The sequence below is a fragment of the Scardinius erythrophthalmus genome (genome assembly GCF_964197995.2).
Source record: "Scardinius erythrophthalmus genome assembly, chromosome: 2".
Classification (NCBI taxonomy): domain Eukaryota; kingdom Metazoa; phylum Chordata; class Actinopteri; order Cypriniformes; family Leuciscidae; genus Scardinius; species Scardinius erythrophthalmus.
Window position 1 is genome coordinate 35,878,923 of NC_138222.1, and position 20,763 is coordinate 35,899,685.

At 36.9% G+C, this 20,763-nt stretch overlaps 1 protein-coding gene across 1 annotated transcript in view; it reads right to left on the minus strand.

Moving 5' to 3' along the window:
* Positions 1-818: 818 nt before the first annotated feature.
* The window catches only part of LOC308679579 (receptor-type tyrosine-protein phosphatase N2-like), a 106,286-nt gene continuing 86,341 nt past the window's right edge, over positions 819-20,763 (minus strand). The window contains exons 7-13 of the mRNA XM_081347105.1: positions 14,643-14,720; positions 11,815-11,934; positions 11,475-11,641; positions 7,763-7,816; positions 6,512-6,576; positions 4,207-4,280; positions 819-1,564 (exon numbers count right to left, since the gene is read on the minus strand). Coding sequence (XP_081203231.1) covers positions 1,493-1,564; positions 4,207-4,280; positions 6,512-6,576; positions 7,763-7,816; positions 11,475-11,641; positions 11,815-11,934; positions 14,643-14,720 — 630 coding nt within the window. The 3' untranslated portion in view covers positions 819-1,492. The remainder of the gene's footprint in view (positions 1,565-4,206; positions 4,281-6,511; positions 6,577-7,762; positions 7,817-11,474; positions 11,642-11,814; positions 11,935-14,642; positions 14,721-20,763) is intronic.

The window sequence follows — 20,763 nt, forward strand, 5'->3', positions numbered from 1 at the left end:
GAGAGAGAGAAAAGAAAATGGATAATGACACTCTAATTTAAACAACTGGGAACAGATGAGAATAATCAGAATGCAAATTATCAAGGACAATTTAAATGGATGAATTCTAAAATAAATGATAGTGAAACTAAGTTAATTAAAAAATCAGCTTGAGTTAAACTAGTTGTCGCCAAACGCAATAATTAATCGTGTTAGCAGTGCTGAACGATATATGAATTCCCTGAACAGGAGACGACAGCATATCACAATCCTGCATAATGCTCTAGTTGCTGCAGGAAGCAATTACCATCCGTAATTTTTTCTAATAAACTTGTATCCCTCTGATGACGACCAATTAAACATGCACAATTATGGTTACCATATAGTTATTCATAAGATGATTAGCATGCCCCCCTTACATTCAGACTGGTTGCATACTGATAAGATGCAGGTTAAGCGACAGATACATATGCAAATAGCATGCAAATCAACACAGAAATAGCAGGAAGGCACATGGACGTCATAAGTGCTGTCAATAATAGCACTGCAGACAGGAAATTAAGAGGTGTGAATATTTATGTATGCATCTAGGAGAAAAGTTTCTACATTTGTATTATGCATACATTAGTCTGTATTAGTTGTTCAAGGATGAGTAATACAGAAAATGGCCCTTTTTTCCTATTTACCTCCAGATATTCCCAAATCAAGCATTCCTGAACAGATTTAGGAGATTCAGGGGTGACAATACATTTGAAGAAAACTGTTGGTTCAGTATCTCTCATTCTGTCTTTCTCCTTCCATTATGCAATGATTCATGAATGCAATTATCACTCAAGCTTCAGCATTTTGAGATTTATTATGTTACTTTATATACTGCACACACACACACACACACACACACACAAAAATAATATGTACAATAACATTTTGGCAGACCATATTTAATCACATGGTTCATTCTGTATGTATAATCAATTAATCTATATGTAATAAAATCTGTTTATTAGTTGATCTAGAAACAATGTATCACAACAACGAAAGTTGATTCCAAGGAGATCACAACTGTAGCACTGTAATATACTGTAGTTTTCTCATTTTCGCATTAGTATTTCTCATCCATAACTATAAAGTGTAGTCACATGAACTCACTGTATAAGAACATAACTGCAGTGGACTAATACAGTGTAATACAACACCGCTGAGATCACATCTGCTTCACACAAACACTTATATTTCAGATATTTCATATGCACACAACTAGTGGGTATGTAAACACCAATTCAAGCTGCAAATACAATCTATGATTGCATGCCTTGTTGGCTAGTTGAATATCGTTCTAAATAATTACTTCAATGCTATAGAACTGTAGACACACTTAGTACAAAGAAATGTCTTATGCAATACAATGCGTCTGAATCTGGATAGAGCTTGACATTGTCCATTTTCATAATCATCTAGATTACACAGAGAAGAGAGGAAGAAAACAGGTTGGAAGTGTTTGTGAAAGTTTCTTTCACTGAGGCAGAGCTTTCAGGATGGCGTTCACCTCTTCTGCTACAGCAGTCAATGCAAACTCAAACTGTTCCTGAAGACAGAAAGAGAGAAAGCGGAAGCTAAGTACTTGGAAAAACACAGACATTTTACACTAAGCACAACGGATGCCAGTGATGTATTTTGCAGAATAAAGGATAATGGAGAACATAATAACAATAATAAAAAAGGACAGACAGAATAAGACGAAGAACACCAATGTGTGCACTTTCCTTGTGTAGATGTGTGTGTGTTTAAAGCTGCAGAGAATGTGTGACTCAATGTGCTCTGTTCAAACTATGACTCAAAGTCTGTCTCTTCCCTGAGGGCCGGCCCGTGAAGATCGATCATTGTCTGAAGAGCGACCCTCAAATCTAACGTTTGAAACTGAAGCCTCCCACTGCAGGCCAATAAACAAGCTAAAGTGGGCGTTAAGTTAGATGCAACGCTTCACAAAACAAGAAACGGGTAAAAAAAAACTCTCCTGAATTAATGTTTACATGCACTTTTCAGTATTTTGAACCAACAAAAATGAGTCTAAAAACACAAAGTGTAGAGTGAAGGTAAAGGTTTGTGAGGTCAGTAAAAAAACTAAACAACATGAATAAATATACTATTTTATTATTTCACTTTGTAGCAGTAATAGCTTGTGCTAGAGACATGGGAACATTTGGATCATTTTCACAAATATCATTCACTGTCATACAAGGTGATTTGGAAAGAAAAAAGCAACTGCATAGGAAAGTGTAAATGTGACCATCTTGCCACTAGATGGTGTCACATTAATGCCTCAATGTTCTCCAGACATGATGCGGTATTGCTGTGGATATTTATCTGATCAGTCAAGCCGTTTATTGAGGTTCTATTCCAAGGTAAACAAAAGCCGAGAGCTCAAGTAGCTGCAAATGCACAAAACATTCCTATTCTGGGCCAGGAATGGAGAGGGGAGAATGGATTTTAGGAGGCAGACCAATTTCACACACGAGTACCTGCTTTGAGAGTGTTCTAAAAGTGGAGGGCGAGGGGGCATCCTTTAGACATATGTTGCCTTTTGGAGCAACACAGAGATGAAGTATTGACTGAGCAGCCCAGTACAGTAAAGAACAAGATTACTGTACTGTACAGTCCAGAAATTAGCACATTTAACAGACCTTGCGAACAACCTGTTATGTTAGGCTTAAGTAAGTAATTAAATAAATGATGTTTTTCTTTTTTAATTGAATTTTTTCACGGTTAATTTAAAAGTGACTCAAAACACAACAGTGTACAAGAGCAATCATTAGAGCAATTACACAATTAAAATTACAAAGCACTAGTAATATTAATACTATTTTGCTATTAAATAAGTGCAAAATAGTGAGCCACGTATTATATCACAGGCAAAAAAATCAATATACTAACACATACTAACCACAATGTGACTCTGAACTGATAAAAAAAAAAAGCAGCAAGTTTTTTTCATTGTTCTATTATTACTATTTTAAAATGATCTTTTACACTCTGATGGTTGTTGGTACATTTTGTTAATTTGCCATTTCTTTAGAAATCCATCAAAATTCACTGTTTGTGAGCAAACAGCGCTGACTTTTAATTGTATATAACGAATTTGTCGAACATCATGATAAATTAACCAAAAAAATAAATAAAAATTAACAGAAGAGTAGCTGATTATTCTGTAAAGTAGGTTGATTTCTCCAAATCGCTTATTCACTAACCTGAATACATGAAAAATGAATAAAAATCCTAATAGGGAGGAAGCTAATATAATACTAATATTTACAACTCACATAATATCACTTTCATTATTTTTAGTATCCTCTACATAGATTTGCATACTGAATGCTACCTCTCCGCCACAATCCACGGAGACTCAATATATCAGTTTACAGTGTCTAACCAGGTATGGTCTTTATCTTTTATAAACAGCAGCTAATGTAATTCAGTTCGGGGGGGTTGGGGCTGCTATATCTTACTATCTCCAAACACAAGACTGCTAAATATATGTTTCTTTAACACAGTTTATATTCCAAAAAATCATAAACATAAACTGTGTGAGACTATCTAGGCCCTGCTGGCTGATGTTCAAATCGTTGTTGCTTGCGGCATCAACAGGACACATTTGTAATGGAAGAAGTGATCAATTACAAGATAATTTTCTAAGCCTGGCTTTTGGTGCTTTATTGACTACGTGGTTTTAGATTACAAATCGATGTTAATTGTAGCAGTGTGGTTAGGGTCGCATTGTGCAGGACGTCTCAGGACGATATGTGCAGGTGAAATTGCAATTATTGCTTAAAGGGCAGCTGACTGAACTTTCCTTTCCGATGAAGTTATCATAGCATTACACTGAATAATAGTAATTGGCATTAATATTGAATTATTGTTATATGAAAGAGACATCCAACCTAAAAATGCTTTATCTGCCTTAAACAGACATATCCATGAGAGAAAATTAAAGCAGTAGCAGTAATAGTAAAAAAAAAAACACATCTACATTTAGATTTTAAAAGACACATTTTAGTTTTCTCACAGAACATATCTTTAATTTTTTTTATTTTAAATAATATTTTTTTACATTTTATTTTGAGAATTCTTTTATTTTATTCTGGTTTAAGTACAAAATCTTTACCGGAGAACCTAAACACCTGACGTCCATCATCTCGCACTTTTATGCTGTTCTTTAAGCGGAGAGCTTACCTTGGTCTGTACCATGCCTGATCTCTGGTCCCTCAGGTGCTCCAGGGTAGCAGCAATATCAATCTCCTTAGCACCTGCAACAGAGCCACACAACATGAGTTCAAAGTACTGCGCGTAATCATAGATCATCTTCCACTCTCTCCAGCGCTCACTCTTTTTCTATGGAATTACATTCGCCGGACAAAGCTTATAGACTGTTTCTTGTTTTAGCTCACAATAAAGAAATAGAAAGGATCAAGCAGAACTTCACGGTTTATTCTAGAACAACATAAGAACTTTTTCAAAACTAACCAATACTAGTGATAAAAATCCAATCTGTACAGTATAAAAAGAGTAAAGGCCCATTCACACCAAGGAAGATAGCTATAACAATAACAATAAAGATACAGTTCTAAAAAACGTTCTAAAAACAAAAGAATAGCAGAGTCTACACCACAGCTATAACGATAACGGCACAAAGAAACAATATCGTTGGAATAACTTTCAGAATGTTTTTTTTTCAGCTGATGAATGATAAAAACATCGACAGCCAATAAGAATAAATACAACTTTAAAGAGCTCAAGCATTTAAAGTGGCAGATGACAAAACTGCAGCTCGCTTAGAATAAACAGAACAATATCGTCCACTGGTGTTGATGCTAATATCGTTTTCATGCATGCCTAAAAATGCATAGAAGCGCAAGGAGTTTAGTCAGTTTAGTCATACTGATGTGCTCATATAGCATATATTATTTTATTTTAATAAAACCATTTCATTTAGATTTTGTAGGTCACCTGACAATATTTCCTGTTATAGTGTTTTATGCTTTGTTTATATTTGGAAGATTCAGCCATTGCCTGCAAATCATTTTACTTGATAATAAGTAACATGCATAATCACTTACATTAGGAGATTCTGAGACTGTGGTCACAGATACTGAACCTGCACCCAGTTTACATGAGGTAAAGCACTCATGTAGAGCTGTTGTTCTTGTCCATACATATTTACAATGCTATTGAACCAAAACTGTAAAGTGAATCTGAAAATTTTCACATGGCAGGAAGAGTGAAAAGGCTGATTAGGAGAAATATCCCTTTCACCTTTAGCTTGAATTAATTTTTCTACAGGTCCATTGTTGTTTCTCCTCATAAATGAGAGGAGAGCAGGAGAGGTCTAACAAGGCCTTATTTCTCATTCATTCATTCTTCAAAAAGAAAAGAAAGACTACCCCCTCCCTTCTGCACAGATTGATAGAGAGAGAGAGAGAGAGAGAGAGAGAGAGTTTGAGGGCGAAGGAAAGAGAAAAGCTGGAATCTTTATAGATGCTTTCTGAAAGGGAGTGAGTGCAGCTGGGGTTCCAGCCACAAAAGTCCTCCAACACTTTCATGTCTTAAGAAGTGCAAGATTCCGAAGTTTAGGGGGAAAGACAGAGAGTGAGCAAAGGAGGGGGCATCTAACAAGAAAAGCCTTTGGAATTAAAACAGCATTCTTCACTAATTTACAATTCATTCCTAGAGATGAAAAAAAGCAAAAGAAAAATACGATGGGGTGTTTGAGGAAAAAAGGGAGCGAGAGAGAGGAGGAAGACATGAAGAACAGGAGAGAGAAAAGGGGAATGGAAGAGGGAGATTTCTGTTGTTCAGGACTTTCTAGGGCTTTGATCACACAAGTGAACACTGGAAAGTGGGCAACCTGTGAGCCCCTCCTGCTTCCCAGAGAGGAGACAAAAGGGAGATGGAGGGGGCCGATGAGGGCCGAGGCTCCGGGCCCCTGACAGCATGGGAAAGAGGCACAAATGTGACTCTCTCCCCTGAATCTGCCCTTTGATCCCCCATTATGGAAAAAGCTACGGACCATGGTCGGGTCAGGAGTAGGGATGGACCGGTGACCAGAATAGAGGGAGGCAAATGCATGGGTGACCTCACCAGATGGGGTCAGGAAGAATAGTGCCGGTGCTGGAGAAATGATTCGGACAGGTTATGAAGGCACCTCCTGTCTCCGTGGCTGGATTCACATGACTTGTTAAACTCTATGCAGCGTTTAATATTTGCATGTGAAAAAATCAATCGTAGTATGCAAAGCTGAAACCTTCGCAGTTGCTTTCAGGAGAAATGCATTAAGACACAAGTCGCAAAAATCGGGCAATGTCTACGCTTTTCTCAGTCCTTCACGTTTTCACACACTTTTCTTCACATTAGCCATTTGAGATCCTTGCCCATTCATTAAAGAGCGCAATCATCCCCTAATGCACGGCGAGACCTTCACTGTTTGAAACGTTGTGTGTTGTGATGACAGCACCTCCTCATCTGTGCTGTGCGCTCTTACCTTTGGCCATTTTATTTAGAACCATGTCAATCAGGATGTAAGTTCCACTCCTTCCGCCACCATCGCTGCAAATGAAGACAGAAACTCGTTATCACTTCTGAGAAAAGAGCAGACCTGTCTGATTGAGCATTACAGCGTGTGCCTGCCGAAATGAAAACAAAGCCTTCATTTCTCTGTTTCAGCCGCATTGTTGGCTGTTGCATCATCCTTCAGCATTCACAATAATTCTGTCAAAGACGACTGCTGTCTTGTTTTCCTGTTCTTTGCAGAACTAAACCGCATTCGGCAAAAAATTAAATAAAACAAGAGCAAAACCTGAACACTTCATTTTTTTTAAGAGCAAAAACTGAACACTTTATTTTTGAGTCTTAACACAGTGGGAAATTGAAGTGACTTGTAAAAGCATTTTAAACTTGTTTTACCTTCTACGCAATCTACTAAATTGCAAGAACCAGCCAAACTCAGACACAGTTGGATGGTAAACTGCATTTTGATTTGAAATCAAGGTTACTTTTCAAGACATGCAGCTGAATATTATGAGTGTATTACTGAATGAATGTGTGTGGTTGCTCAGGTTTAAGCACACACACCAAAAACACATTGAAGTAAGGGGTTTGGGAAATAAGAGAGAATTATTTACGGAAACTCTTCCCTCTCCCCTGATATCATTCTGAATTATTCAAATATGCAAGACAGCTGTGAAGCCTGTCTTCCCCCCAACGCACAACATGTTAGCCATTAACCCCTGAGGTTAAAGATCATTTAACCAATATTTTAGTTTACACAGACTCTCATATTCTTCTATTTCACACTCATGGTAAAGGGCATAGATTTTTACCATCAGTCATATAGACACCGCTCACTGAATAATCCATTTATTTTACCAGCGGATCATTTCTAACCGAGCCTGAGAGATAATTCAGATTCAGACCACTGGACTGATTCGATTACTGCTCTCACTTTTGCATCTTATAGTAAGACAACAACAAAAAAAGAAGTAATAATTTAACAATATTAAGAACAACACACTCTCACACACACACACACGCACACACACACACACGCACACACACACACACACACACACACACACACACACACACACACACACACACACACACACACACACACACACACACACACACACACACACACACACACACACACACACACACACACACACACAGTCTTAGTATTTAAGACTGGTGCAACTAGCTTATAAATGCATTTTTATATTATTGTGGTACTTGCCTGCAATGAACAATTATCGGACAAGATCTGCCCCGGTAGCACTTGTTAACCTTTCTGCAATGACAGAAAAAAGAGGCCATTAATATTTGAAGAGCAAATTAGTAGATCAGGGACATATTCATTTGTTTAAAAATTGCTATAAATATGGGCACATGTAAACATATGACATTGCTTAACATGTTACTTTCAACCAGAAAATAAATTATTAATCCTCCACATTGTGAAAAGCCATTAGGAAATGATGTGTGGTTAGGTGTCACGATCCAAAACACATTAACCTTGCCCAATTATAATGCCTGCAAAACCATAAGGCCTTGCAAGATTTTAAGACACATAGGTGTTGTTGCCATGGAGACCTACTGTGTTAACTCATTGTTTATCTCATCCAAATAGAGGGAAAAAAAGCCCTGCTTTGAGTATACTTCAAGGCTGATTTTTCAAAAGACACTATAAAAGTTTTTTTAGTTTTTTTTTAGGTCTGATCTAAATTCTCATGAGACTACTTTCAATTCTAAAACCCAGCACACATTTATATATTGTTATTTAAAGAAAGCAGGGTCCAAAATGAACACTCACCAAGAGCCAAACGCAAGAAAAATAGGCTTTGGAGATTTTTAATTAATTTTTACTTTAAAAGGAGCTACAACATTTTACATGGTTTAAGTCAAAAGTGTAAGAATAGCAATCTGACCCACGCTGATGCAAGTGACATGCTTGATTCAAATCAAAGACATAAAAACTATAGAGTGGTGCAGGTATGACGCCAGAACCCAGAAGACTAATATGCTGCTGGTTCCTTTGAGATTTTCCAATGGGGTTTTTCGATATATGTGTAAAATAACGCCTGTAGTAAACATAACTTGACAATACCCGCTATGGGTGTGTGTAATTGACGTTGTAGAGCAAAATGTCAAACACGAAATAGTAAATGCGAATTTTGAATCAGGTATTTTCATTTTTGAAAACTTATGTTTTTAAAAAGTAACTAGATAAGACAATTTGGGGTGTGAGTGTGTGCAGTATGTTGTAGAACAAAACGTCAAAGTATCGACACGTTATGTTTACCACAGGCTTTATTTTACTCATAAATTGAAATCCCCCATTATAAAACCCCATAGGAAAATCTCGAAGGAACCAGTGGCGAATAGACTTCCAGATTCTGACGTCATACATGCACCACTCAATTAAAGAATGTCCATGACTCGTTTATCTTATAGAAGCTTTTAATTCTGTGGAAAAGTACCATCAGAAAGATGCCTAAAGTCTTTTTATTTCTTTTACCAATACAAATGTGAAATATTCATTGCAGTAAGCCATCAAAATGAAAGTACGAGGTGGGAAAAAAAACAATGGGTTTTAATAAAAATAGTGTAAAATACATTTCTAAAAAAACGAAATGCATTCCAGATCCGTACATTAATTAACTTTGGACCTCGAAAGAAATATAAAATAAAATGTGATGCTTCCTACACAAGAAATGTTTAATAAAAGTGATTCTTCGAGTAGTTTTGTTTGAGATGGCGCAGATCTGCAGAGGGGACCATCATGCATTAGGGGCATTAGGACAGCAGAGAGTGTTTTTGGGTAAGACAGAGGGGCAGAGAAAAAGGGAGGGTGAGTGCGAGAAACAGGGAGATTTGGTGAGTGAGAAATGCAGGTGGGGAGGCAAGGAAAAATCAAGGGCCTGGAAGAGGATATACAGTTTCCAATGATCACTTTTGTGACTATGCAACTGGGCTCATATAACTAGCTGCAACATCACAAAAATGACACTGGCAACCGCTAATTAGCTGGCCAACGAAAAAAACAAGAGGTGAGTGAGGAGCGTTTGACAGATTCAGTGTGAGTCATGGCAGTGTATGAGACAAGACTGTGTCACAGGCCTTTGGGGAGATATTCAGAATGGCTTCAGAAACCAGAGCAAGTCAAACAGAAGCACCAGGGTTAAAACCATCTCATCAAAGCCTCAAGGCTCAAGGTGTCATTGAAACGTTGGGAGAATTTTCCTAAAGTGAAAAGAATATTCAGAACACCTCAGAATAGGAGTGCTAATTCAGAACCAAGGATCATATGGTAATCATCAATAAGACTGCCGATTGAGGATCAGACCCACCCTATTCACAAGATCCAATATCATCATTCCAGATCTAAACGCTTTGTGCATATGAACACTTTTCCCATGATTCCAAAAACAGATTCAGCAAATCTGAGGATTTAGATTAAATTTCAGTCTCATATGATAAGTAATTCTTAATTCACCTACATATTTAAAAGAATAGGACATTTTCCCAAAGCAAACAATGCGTTTAATAGCTATTTAGAAAAATATTTGAAATCTAAAGCACTGCTCCCTGTATCTATAAAAGTGGAAAACATTCTATGGTGAAGTAGTGTATTAATAAAGTAACAGCGCAGCAGAACACTTTGTTAACTCAGCTTGAGTATGAACAGTGAGACTGGTAGACCAAAATGGATCAACCTATTGGAGGTATACATCCACCTACTGTATGCCAGGGTTGTTACATTTCTTACAGGTTTTACCCCAGAGGCCTATTGCATTTCTTCAGAAAGCTCACAGCAGGTGAAAAATGAGGGAGTCTTGTGCTGCCATTGGCTTTCCTTTCACTACTGTTTTATTGCTGAACATTTCACATTTAATTGGAGTGTTTGATTTAAAATAGATTGCTGTGGGGGGTTTGCAATGCGTTGGCTATTATGAACACATATACGCAGGGCCTAACATTAACACTCGCAATTAACAAATGCTAGTAAAAATCTGTATTGCCGTGTGTATGAAACATGGTCAATCGCCAGTTGCAAGGTAACATTTTTATGAATTCAAACAATGCAATATTGTGAGAACATGAACACGAACATGAACAAACACGAACGATGCTTGGGACAGTTGACGGACCAGTGCTGCATCGTCACCAAAGTTTGAGCCTTGCCAATTTAAATATTCAAGCGCAAGTGGACGTGAAAGACAACTCATTCGTCACTCGCATGCTGTGTGGGAAGTTTTCTGTGCGCAAACATCCAAAGCCCGTGCCCAGAAATCCACATCTCAGACAGCGTGCGAATACTGCATTGAGCTCTCTTTCACGTCTTCTTGCACTTGAAGAGACACATTTAAACAATATTATGTCAGAATGCCCATCTTGGCAAGTATACCCATAAACATGGTCAGTTATGTCTTAAGCGATCGTAAACAGTTGAGAAAGAAAACGCATGTGTGTCAGTTTATTGGATCTTATTCATTCATTAGCTCTTAAAGTGAGAGTAGCCTAATATTCCTGCTGCTGTCTGTGTTTTTAATGTTAATCAAACAACAAAAGACAAAGAAAAATCACGCACTGCTCTTGACTGAATAACTTTTGTAACTTTAATAAGGATTAATCTATGTTTTATGGCTGGTAAAACAATATTTATGGCCGGTAAATTTTCTTAATGGCCATTGGCAGGTGTGGCAAAAACTTAGTTTTAGGCCATGCATATAGGGATCTGGTATAAAAAAAAATAAACTAAAGGGTTACATTTTTTCTTCTTTAAACGCACACACTCTATTCACTCTAAAACATAGGCTGAAGGTCAACAGAAGGTCAAGAAACAAAAACTAAAAGGGAACATGAGTATATTAGTCAAAACCTTTAACGAAAACCAGCAGACATTCTGGCATCAACACCCTAGTGAAATACAGTAGCTGGACACATACCTGCGGAAGTCCAGCAAGGTTCTAGCAGACTCTGGAACATTCTGGTCCATCCAGGACAAGAAGTGGAACTGAGTGACTGTGCGGGTCTCATTAGTCTGGACGTTCTTTAGGTAGAAACTGCGCACCAGGAAATCATCACACCAGATATGCTCAGAGACCAGGTTTACCTTCACGAACATAAAGAGAATGTGATATTACACTAGGAAAAGCCTTAAGCATTTTTAAAGAGTAAACATAAATTAGTCGGTTTAGGTTTGAAGCTGTCAATCTAAACTAAGTTATTAAAACCTGAAATAATATATAATAACAATAAAACAATATATTTCCTCAGAAGCCTTACCTCATATATGTGGTAGAGGTCCGACCCTTCATCAGGCCAATACTGATGACACTGTTTGATGCCGTTTTCAGCAAGAGGTGTCAGCATGACAATCACTACACAGCCACTCTCCCAAACCATCTACACAACATGGCAGAAAGTGGAAAAGCAACATTACAATGTAGACAGAGACGGACAGCCATAAATACATTTTCAACATAAAAATGTTTTTCCTCAACAGTATGATCAGATTCAGAGAGTTTCAGCAGAGCTCACTTTAAACATAATTGGTCTTAATAACTCAACCCCACTCGTCACTGTAATTGAGGTTTAGTTTAGTCTTCCAGCCAACCTCTCTTGCCCTTTATCTCCCAATCTCCCCTTTTCCTTGTATACTGAACCTCCTTAGCCTTGCTCCATTTCCCCTAATCACACTTTTACTGTATCCTTCAATCACGAAAAGGCCCACTGCAGCCATTATGAAAATGAGGGAAAACACTGACTTTTATGGGAGCAATAAAATACAATGATCCTGTTCATAAAATAATCAAACTCGTGTGCCACACGTCCCCACAGAGTCATTATCAGAGAAATGTAGAGACATTACACCATGGAAAAAGTGGTTCAAAAAGCAATATAAAGTTATCATTATGAATATGTTATCATTTTTAATCTCACAAAACACTGGAGATGGAATGATTATATGATGAGAGAATGATGGCAATACAAAGCAGCTTTCATTGAATGCAGTATTTAATAGAGTTTTAATTTTATTTCACGTTTCATCCTAACAGAATTTATGGTACAACTATTAACCTACAGGAATAAAGAAATGTGTTTAGATGTATTTTCACTGTACACATTAATGGTCAAATGATGTTAAAAGATAAATGTTATTCAGCATTATAAAAAACATATTGTGTAGTTTAAGCCATTCTGATGGATGAGCTCATATACAAAGACCACAACGCTTGATTCTGTAATACAGAATGTATTAGAAGGTCATTGAAGGAGCTTGTAATGTTCCAGACCAGGTGATAAAATAGTGTGGAGTTTAAGCTTTGCAGTGCAATATGCAGAAAAGGTCAAATAAAACCAACAAACATGTTTCTGAAAACTCCTCCGCTATGAACAGAACTGAGCGCTCTGTGCTTGGTCAGAGTTTTGAACAGAAATTGCACAAAGCGACAACTGAATACTGCGTGGATCAAATTTGAGTAGAAGTAGAAATTGCTTTTAAACTTTTAACAATATTATGCAAATGTAAAACAACTTTCTTTTTTTGACATTTGGCATGTGGACAGTACAAATCTCCAACATTCATATTAAAACATGTTGTAACGTGGACCTAAAGGGGTCACTATTATGGATCATCACTGCTTGTCTTTAAGGGTTCAATGGAAATTAATGGCTACAGAAAGGTACTAAAATGACCTAAAACGTCAATATGTAATGTACAGTTTTGTTTAACTATATTTTTACATTAATCCCTTTAATATTTTTTTTTGTTTGGATGTATGCTCACAGATTTTCAACGAATGACTTCAGAACTTTGAACAACATAGATACTTATCACTAATAAACACTGTTTCTATTGTTCTTTGAATGACGAATTAGAGAAAGTCGTACAACCTCAAGCTATGCCTAATCAAAAACTGTGTATAGGCTATTATGTATGTATGTATAGGCTATAATTTGTTTTATATTTTTATTAACTTGTGCCCTATCTTAAGGAGAAAACTTAAGACTCTGCAAACCTTTAAAAGCTTGGCTCTGTTTGGAATGAATCACCTTGTCATTAATGAGAAGGAACACTGAGACAATGACATTACTACATTAATTGACAGGGATTAATGCACTCAGTTTAATTTAAATGGAACTTTTAATGTTTTTTTTGCATTCAGAACTGGCCTGACTGTCTATAATTCATCTGTATGAAATTAAATCAATTTAGATAATTAATTTTCTGCCAGTAATTGACAAAATGACAAATTCAAACAACCAATAACATCAATTAGCGTACACCCACATCTGTTAGTAAACAGCTTTGTGATTACAGAGGGTCAAGTGACATCAACACATTACCACAGTCAATTTACTAAAATGTAGATTCAGGTTTTTAAAATCATCTACTTATCTAACCTTACTTTTTTTTTGATAAGCACAAAGAGGAATCAGAAAGAAAACATGTTCAAAGTTGCTGCTATATGCAGATTATTGGATCAGTTGGAAAATGTTTGAGTTAAAAAACATGCCAGCAAAAAGCATCTAGGTGTTTCTCAAAATCATCGGAGCCAATAATGTCAATTGTAATATACGAATCAAACCACAAAAATCAATACTGAGTGACTTGTTCAAAGCATGCGTGTTGGAGAAAAAATCTCCCAATTCTCACATACACACTTTGTGCAGTTCTACCAGTGAGGAATCCTAAACATTATAAGACCTTTGACCCTCTTAATTAAGGTAACGTGGTGATGTTTATAAAGTAGCTTTTTGTGGACAGGTGGAAAGTGTTCTTTTCTAAGAAAATCATTGTACAAAAAGGCCCAGTTTTGCCTTTTTATTCGAGAGTTCATATTCACATTATAGTTTGAGTTCTTTGCTTTTACAGATAGATATTAATTACCGATATGTACCCATAGCAATAGCAAATAGCAAAAGTAATTAATGCTAATGGGTTTCCCTGAACAAGTCTAATACGGTAAAAACGAACAACGAACACTGAATAGTGATGAATAGTGTTTTTAAATCATGAAACATTAACCTAAAAGAGTAGACCAACATTTTCATTCTTGCTCTTGTGTTTATCCTTATGGAATAGACGTGGACAAGACTGAGTATCTTACCTGCCAGAAGTCTGCCACAGTGGAGGGAAGAGGACCTTGAGAGCTGATATAGGCTGGGTTTCGGGGGTCATGGTCCATCTTAAAGGTGAAAAGACTCCATGAATATTCATGAAATGGTCATTTTCAAATAACATTGAAAATTATACACCTAGCAGCTTGCTGACAGACATTTATAGGATATCTATTCTACAGTAAGACTTAAGTGATATGTGCATGTTGGATGGATGGAAGTTTCTATGGTGCTCTACTGCACTGTTTCATTTATCTTATTTATTTGCTTTCTGAACATTTTTCGATCCCCTCCAATATTTTGGGAAGGGGTAAACAAACTCCCTGCCAAGAGAAACAGAATGTCCACAATTTCTGTTTGGCGTTAAAAAGCTTGAGAGAGAAAAAAAGATAAGGAAAATCAAATCAAATAAAGAGAAGGCACAGAGGCCTGTCCCTAATGAGAACAGAGTCGTCTCTCTCACGACCACATTCCCTCTCCCGACCCCTTTCTCGTTCTCATTTTTATCTACTCCACATCCCCTCTCTCTTCCATTTCTATTTCGTTCTATCATCTCCAGTCACCTCTTCTTCCTCTCTCTCCCCTGTCTGTCCTCTCCGAGCATGTGCATTCTTTAATACCTTTAAAGCCGGCTCCGGGAGTAAAGCAAGGCATCTCTCTAATCAAACGCATTTATTGATGAGAAGCTCAGTGGCTGGAGGAGGGTGTCTGCGTGTAATTGTGTGCCTGTCTGAGTGAAAGCTGTCCCAATGGAAAAAAGGCTAATGATGGAGAAAAAAAACTTGATATGGATATGGACTATGACATTTATAATGCACTAGCCACAATTAAATAATGACAGGCAAGATCTTCTCCAGCACTTCAGCTAATCAGCAGCAAAACCATAAGCAAAAGTAGATTTCAAACTGCAGCAAAGGGTCAGTCCACCTCTTTTAACTTAATCAATCTAATAAGTTTGCAAACTGTCAAATTATGCCAGTGTTTCTCAACCTTTTTCCCATCAGTAAGACCGAGGTTCCTCTTCCCTGACGCAAACCAGAGTGTTTTCACTGTTAAAGCTACACTGTGTAACTTTTTAAGTTGATTCTTAGCAAAAAACACTTCGTTCTATCAAAAATGATATGTGCTCATTCATGTGGAATTACTTCCACCAACTAATAAAGTATTCTCGTAAGCGTAAAATCTGCCATTTATAATACATATGAGCGAGTCGCTCGAATGGCGGCAGCCATGTTGCGCCTCCATCTTGAAAATACATTAGCCAAAGAGGGACATACCTGGAAATTCAAGCTTCGCCTTTCGCGTTTAGGTTTACACTCAGTGACACCGTGACGAATGCGAGGGGGAGATTACTCGCGACTGCCGGCAGATTTGAAAGATTGCTGAAGATGGAGGATCGCATCTATTTTCGAGGACATGTAGCAGAGTCGCCAAGGAAGCGAAAGAGAGAATTAAAATGTCAACGCGACAGGCAAATCAGCAAGACCAAAGTCAATACTGGAGTAACTTTTCCCAGATGGAAAGAGCTCATGAGGAGCAAAGATTTTAAAACGGACGCCGAGGTTGCCTGCTTTCTTCTAGACAGGTAATCCAGCCTATTTGTGTAAATTCAAAGTTTTATAGTTGCTTGTCTAACCATAGCATGGTTGTGCATAATGCCAGAACGACCTCTAGTACAACTTGCGTTCAGGGCCGGATCTAGACATTTGGAGGCCCTAGGCAAAATTCATGTTGGAGGCCCCCCACCCCCAATAAAACACACTTGAAACAAATATGATTCCTAACCTTTTTATTTATACAACATTTAATTTTAAATTTAGTATATTTTTACTTACACAGTACATAAGTTTGGACAAATTACTATTTGTAATGTTTTTGAAAGAAGTCTCTTATGCTCATCAAGCCTGGATTTATTTGATCAAAAATACAGAAAAATAATATAGTGAAATATTATTACAATTTAAAATAATGGTTTTCTATTTTACTAGGCTATACTTTAAAATATATTTCTGTGATGCAAAGCTGAATTTAGTGTCACGTGATCCTTCAGAAAACTTTATAATATTCTGATTTATTATCAAATGTTAGAAATGGTGCTTAATATTTATTTTATAACATGTGATACTTTTTTTCATGATTCTTTGATTATTAAAAAGTTGTTTTAAAAAAGTCTTCAATATCACTTTTATAAATTTAACACATCCTTGCTGAATATTCCTGTTTTTTTTTCTGTATTTTTGATCAAATAAATGCAGGCTTGTAGCATAATAATAAACTTCTTTCAAAAACATTAAAAATAGTAATGGGTCCAGACTTTTTACTGGTAGCCTATCAAACTTTATCTAAGCTAATCTCTTTTTTTGTTTAATGAAGATGTTATTGTTATTGTTGTTATTTTGCTGTTTTATTCAGTTTATTCACAGTTCCAGAATACCACTTCAGTAGATGAACATCATGAACGTGCTTTTATCATTTTTCTGCGTTATGGGCAGGATTTTTCCCTCCCATTTAATCAATATTGACTGCAGATATTGTCATATTATTAATATCAGTAATATGTTATTATGTATTGCATTGCTACCTTAAATATGCTATACACAAATCAAGTGGAAGAGAAAGACACGATCGCTACTGAGCAGGAAAAAAAATCTAAACTAATATTCCTATAGGCTATGATGTCAGGGTATTATCTAATCATCAGCATCAGAATATAGAAGATAGACCCATAGATATGAGATCCTTTATTTGAAACATTTAAAAATGTTGCAGTGTGTTGGTTTTTTAACTTTGAATACAAACGTCTTGTCTTTTACTTTTGTAGCTTTTTTACTAGTCAGCTCTGGACGCGATGTTATTCATTGATTGTACGCGCAAATTCAAAGCGTCGCGTCTGGGCACGTTAATGACGCTCGCGCGCTCTTTTAAACTCATAAAGCGGTGAATGGTTTTTCCAGAAATGACGCTGATCTACAGTAGCCCACAAGTTTATATTTAAAATACATTGCAATCACACCAAAATCGATGACCTGCATTACGAGCTGTGCTTCTTTGCGTGCCTATTTCTGCTTTTGCTTCGCACTCAGCACCTGATGGATGCGTTCGTTGACCGCCTCTGATCGCCTCTGACGTCCCCTCGGACTAAACTGGCTGGCGCCTCTACAGTCATGGGCTGGCGTTAATGTGACGTAATGTAACAGTCTATGGTTAAGATAAACATCGTCACTATTTTTAGTTGATTAATAGGCTACATTTTGAAATAAATTGTAGATAGGACATTTAATTTTTTTTTTTTTTTTTTTTTTTTTTTTGTCCCTCTGTCTGGGCCCCATCCCGCCAATCGGGCCCTAGGCACGTGCCTAGTTTGCCTTTGCGTTAATCCGGCTCTGCTTGCGTTACTTTTCCTCACGTCAATGGTGAAAAAGTATTGTTTACCTTGTAACATAAATCTGTGCTGCGACGGATAACAGGTGATGAATAGTTTTAAAGGCGCATTTTTTGCAAAGTTGAACTGGAAGCCATGTTAATCTTGGAATAATACGGCCACCGTAGGAGTTAAAACGCCCTCGGAATTGAAAGGAACAGAAACTAATATTCACTGGGTAGTCATATACAATTTCACCGCTAGATGGGGGAAAATATCACACAGTGTAGCTTTAAAAGTGATAACTGTAAGGAGCTATTTCTACCTATCTATCCCTTAATTTTTTTTTATGAAACCTTATGTATTTAGATTGATCCAGCGAAGATTTTTGAAGACAACATTTTTGACTTGCATAAAACCCAATCCATTTAGAGGGTATAACATGAAGCACATTAACATTTAACTTGAATCATTTCTTAATATTATCATATTACACTGAATTTCATTCAGCATTATCATTAATATTATTAAAGTAGAAAACAAAACAAAGAATGTTTAATACTGATCAATACAAACTCACCAATTAGCACAAATATTCTGGGGTACACGTAAACCTGATTGGCAATTACTGATTTATGCAGTACAGGAGAATGGCCAGAATGGGGCATGCAATTGATCAATTCTTATTCAATAACCCATGTCTAACAAGCTGTGATGACCATAATTTGTCTGAAGTATAGCATCCGGTCTTATACCAGTACACACATCCCACTATCTGTCATCAAAGAACATCAACGGAAACCACCATTTATCAGGTTTAAAAGAAAAATGAAGCCATAAAAATAAAATTAAAAATAGCTACACGTATATTCACTGACTGCAACACATCCTGTCCACACTCATATTTAAGAAATATATTATTTTCTGGATGCATTACAGGAGAACATCCTCCTGACCTGAAATGTATCTTTACAAAATGAAGGGAAAGCTGTCATCAGGTTGGAATGTGCCCATTTTGAGCTGCAACAAAAGCGTGTTTGCTGTGAGGAGGCAAGATATGCAGTCTTGTTAGGGGTGTCAGACCTGAGCTTATTAAATGAAAGAACGGTTAGAGAATGGACGAGACTGTAAAACACACAAGCTCCAAACACTTCCAAAGTTGCTGCTGCTCTTTCATGTGTATGTGTGTGACCTTGAAGCTTCCTGCTTAGATAATTTAAAAAGAACAGTACTGCTTATTAACGTGTCCGAAATGCTCTGATTTGATGAGAATTTCTCCACGCAGATCAAATGCTACAGCAGTCTGTGTGAGTGAGTGTGTGCTTGATAGCATGTATGCTTGTCTTTGCGAGTGCATTTGGGAGTATGTATGTCTTTAAAGCACAAAAGCTGATCACAAAGCCTTTCAAAACTTTTGCTAAAGTAATTGCATGGTTCAGTACTTCTCCACTAATTTCTCTATAGCTTCACAAAAAGATCAAACACCAATGCATGAGAGAGAGACAGATTCAAACCCCATGGTTACAGTGAATGACACGCACACCTATTAGCATGGCAGAAAATGGAAATAATTGCTTTGCACAACCTTAATTGTTGGCAAGAGCAATTTAAGGGTAGAACAATTATATATACACAAGCTGGCTAATGCCGGCAGTCTATATGAAACTGATTTTTGACTACCCGCTCTCTAAAAAGGGTGTTATTATAGTCGATTTGTCATTTCACAGTCAGAGATATGATCCCACTCTTTGAGTCTAATTTAAAAGACCTGAGACTTTTATCAGTTTATCACTAAGTTCAGCATCTTGTGTTGCTCTATACAGGAAACACATCAGCTGAAGTAGAAGATTTGAGCATAAGATGACAAAAGTGTTTGCAGATTTCATTTCAATTGTTAGGAGTCAAGATTGATGGAATAAAACAAAGAATGCAATTTAATTCCTGCTTTAATTTACTCAATATTACTAAAAATAATTAAATCTTTGCCCATTCATGTGAAAGATGCGATAATATCATCCAAAAAGCTCTATCTGTACGTTTTTCGTGTGTATATTTGAAAGAGAGAGAGAAATGGAGTGCCAGAGCATAACTCAAACCCAAAAATCACCAAAACCGGAGAAGAGGGTGTTGGTGTGAGGAGGTTGTGAAAAAATATCACGAATGATTTACTTTGAGGCCTTTTTCTTTCTGGCAGCTAATGAGAAAGAAGCTACAAACATTGACAGACATAATTATCACAGTTTTTGAAACACACATTGCCAAATCCCTGCTGCGCTTTAATTACCGCGCCTCCATGCATTTGTCTCCGCACCAGTGGATCAGTGCACCCAACCCCGACTGCAGTGTGAAACCCTCGGGGTGGGAGGGCTGTCTTGCTTGTGCCTTTTGTTTCTTCTTTTGACGAGTTGGAGTCCAAAAATAACAGCATGTAAAAATGACTCAGTTTGACTTTCTCAGTGTGATGTTGCTGCACACGTATTATACTGATTAACATTATGTGTATGTACTGATTAAGGGGCCAAAACAAAAATTTCTTTGTTTTTTATTTCTGAATTATTATTAAATTATTATTGCGATGAAATCACACAGAGTTTGGTATTAAAGCATTCATGAGGTATGTGTATTATATTATGCACACAAAAAAAGCTCACATTGATATACAAGACGACTTACTTTTGACTCATAATGTCTGTCATAGTGAAATGTTTATTTTTGTTCTAAAAATAGAACCTACTTGAGTAGCGAGCATT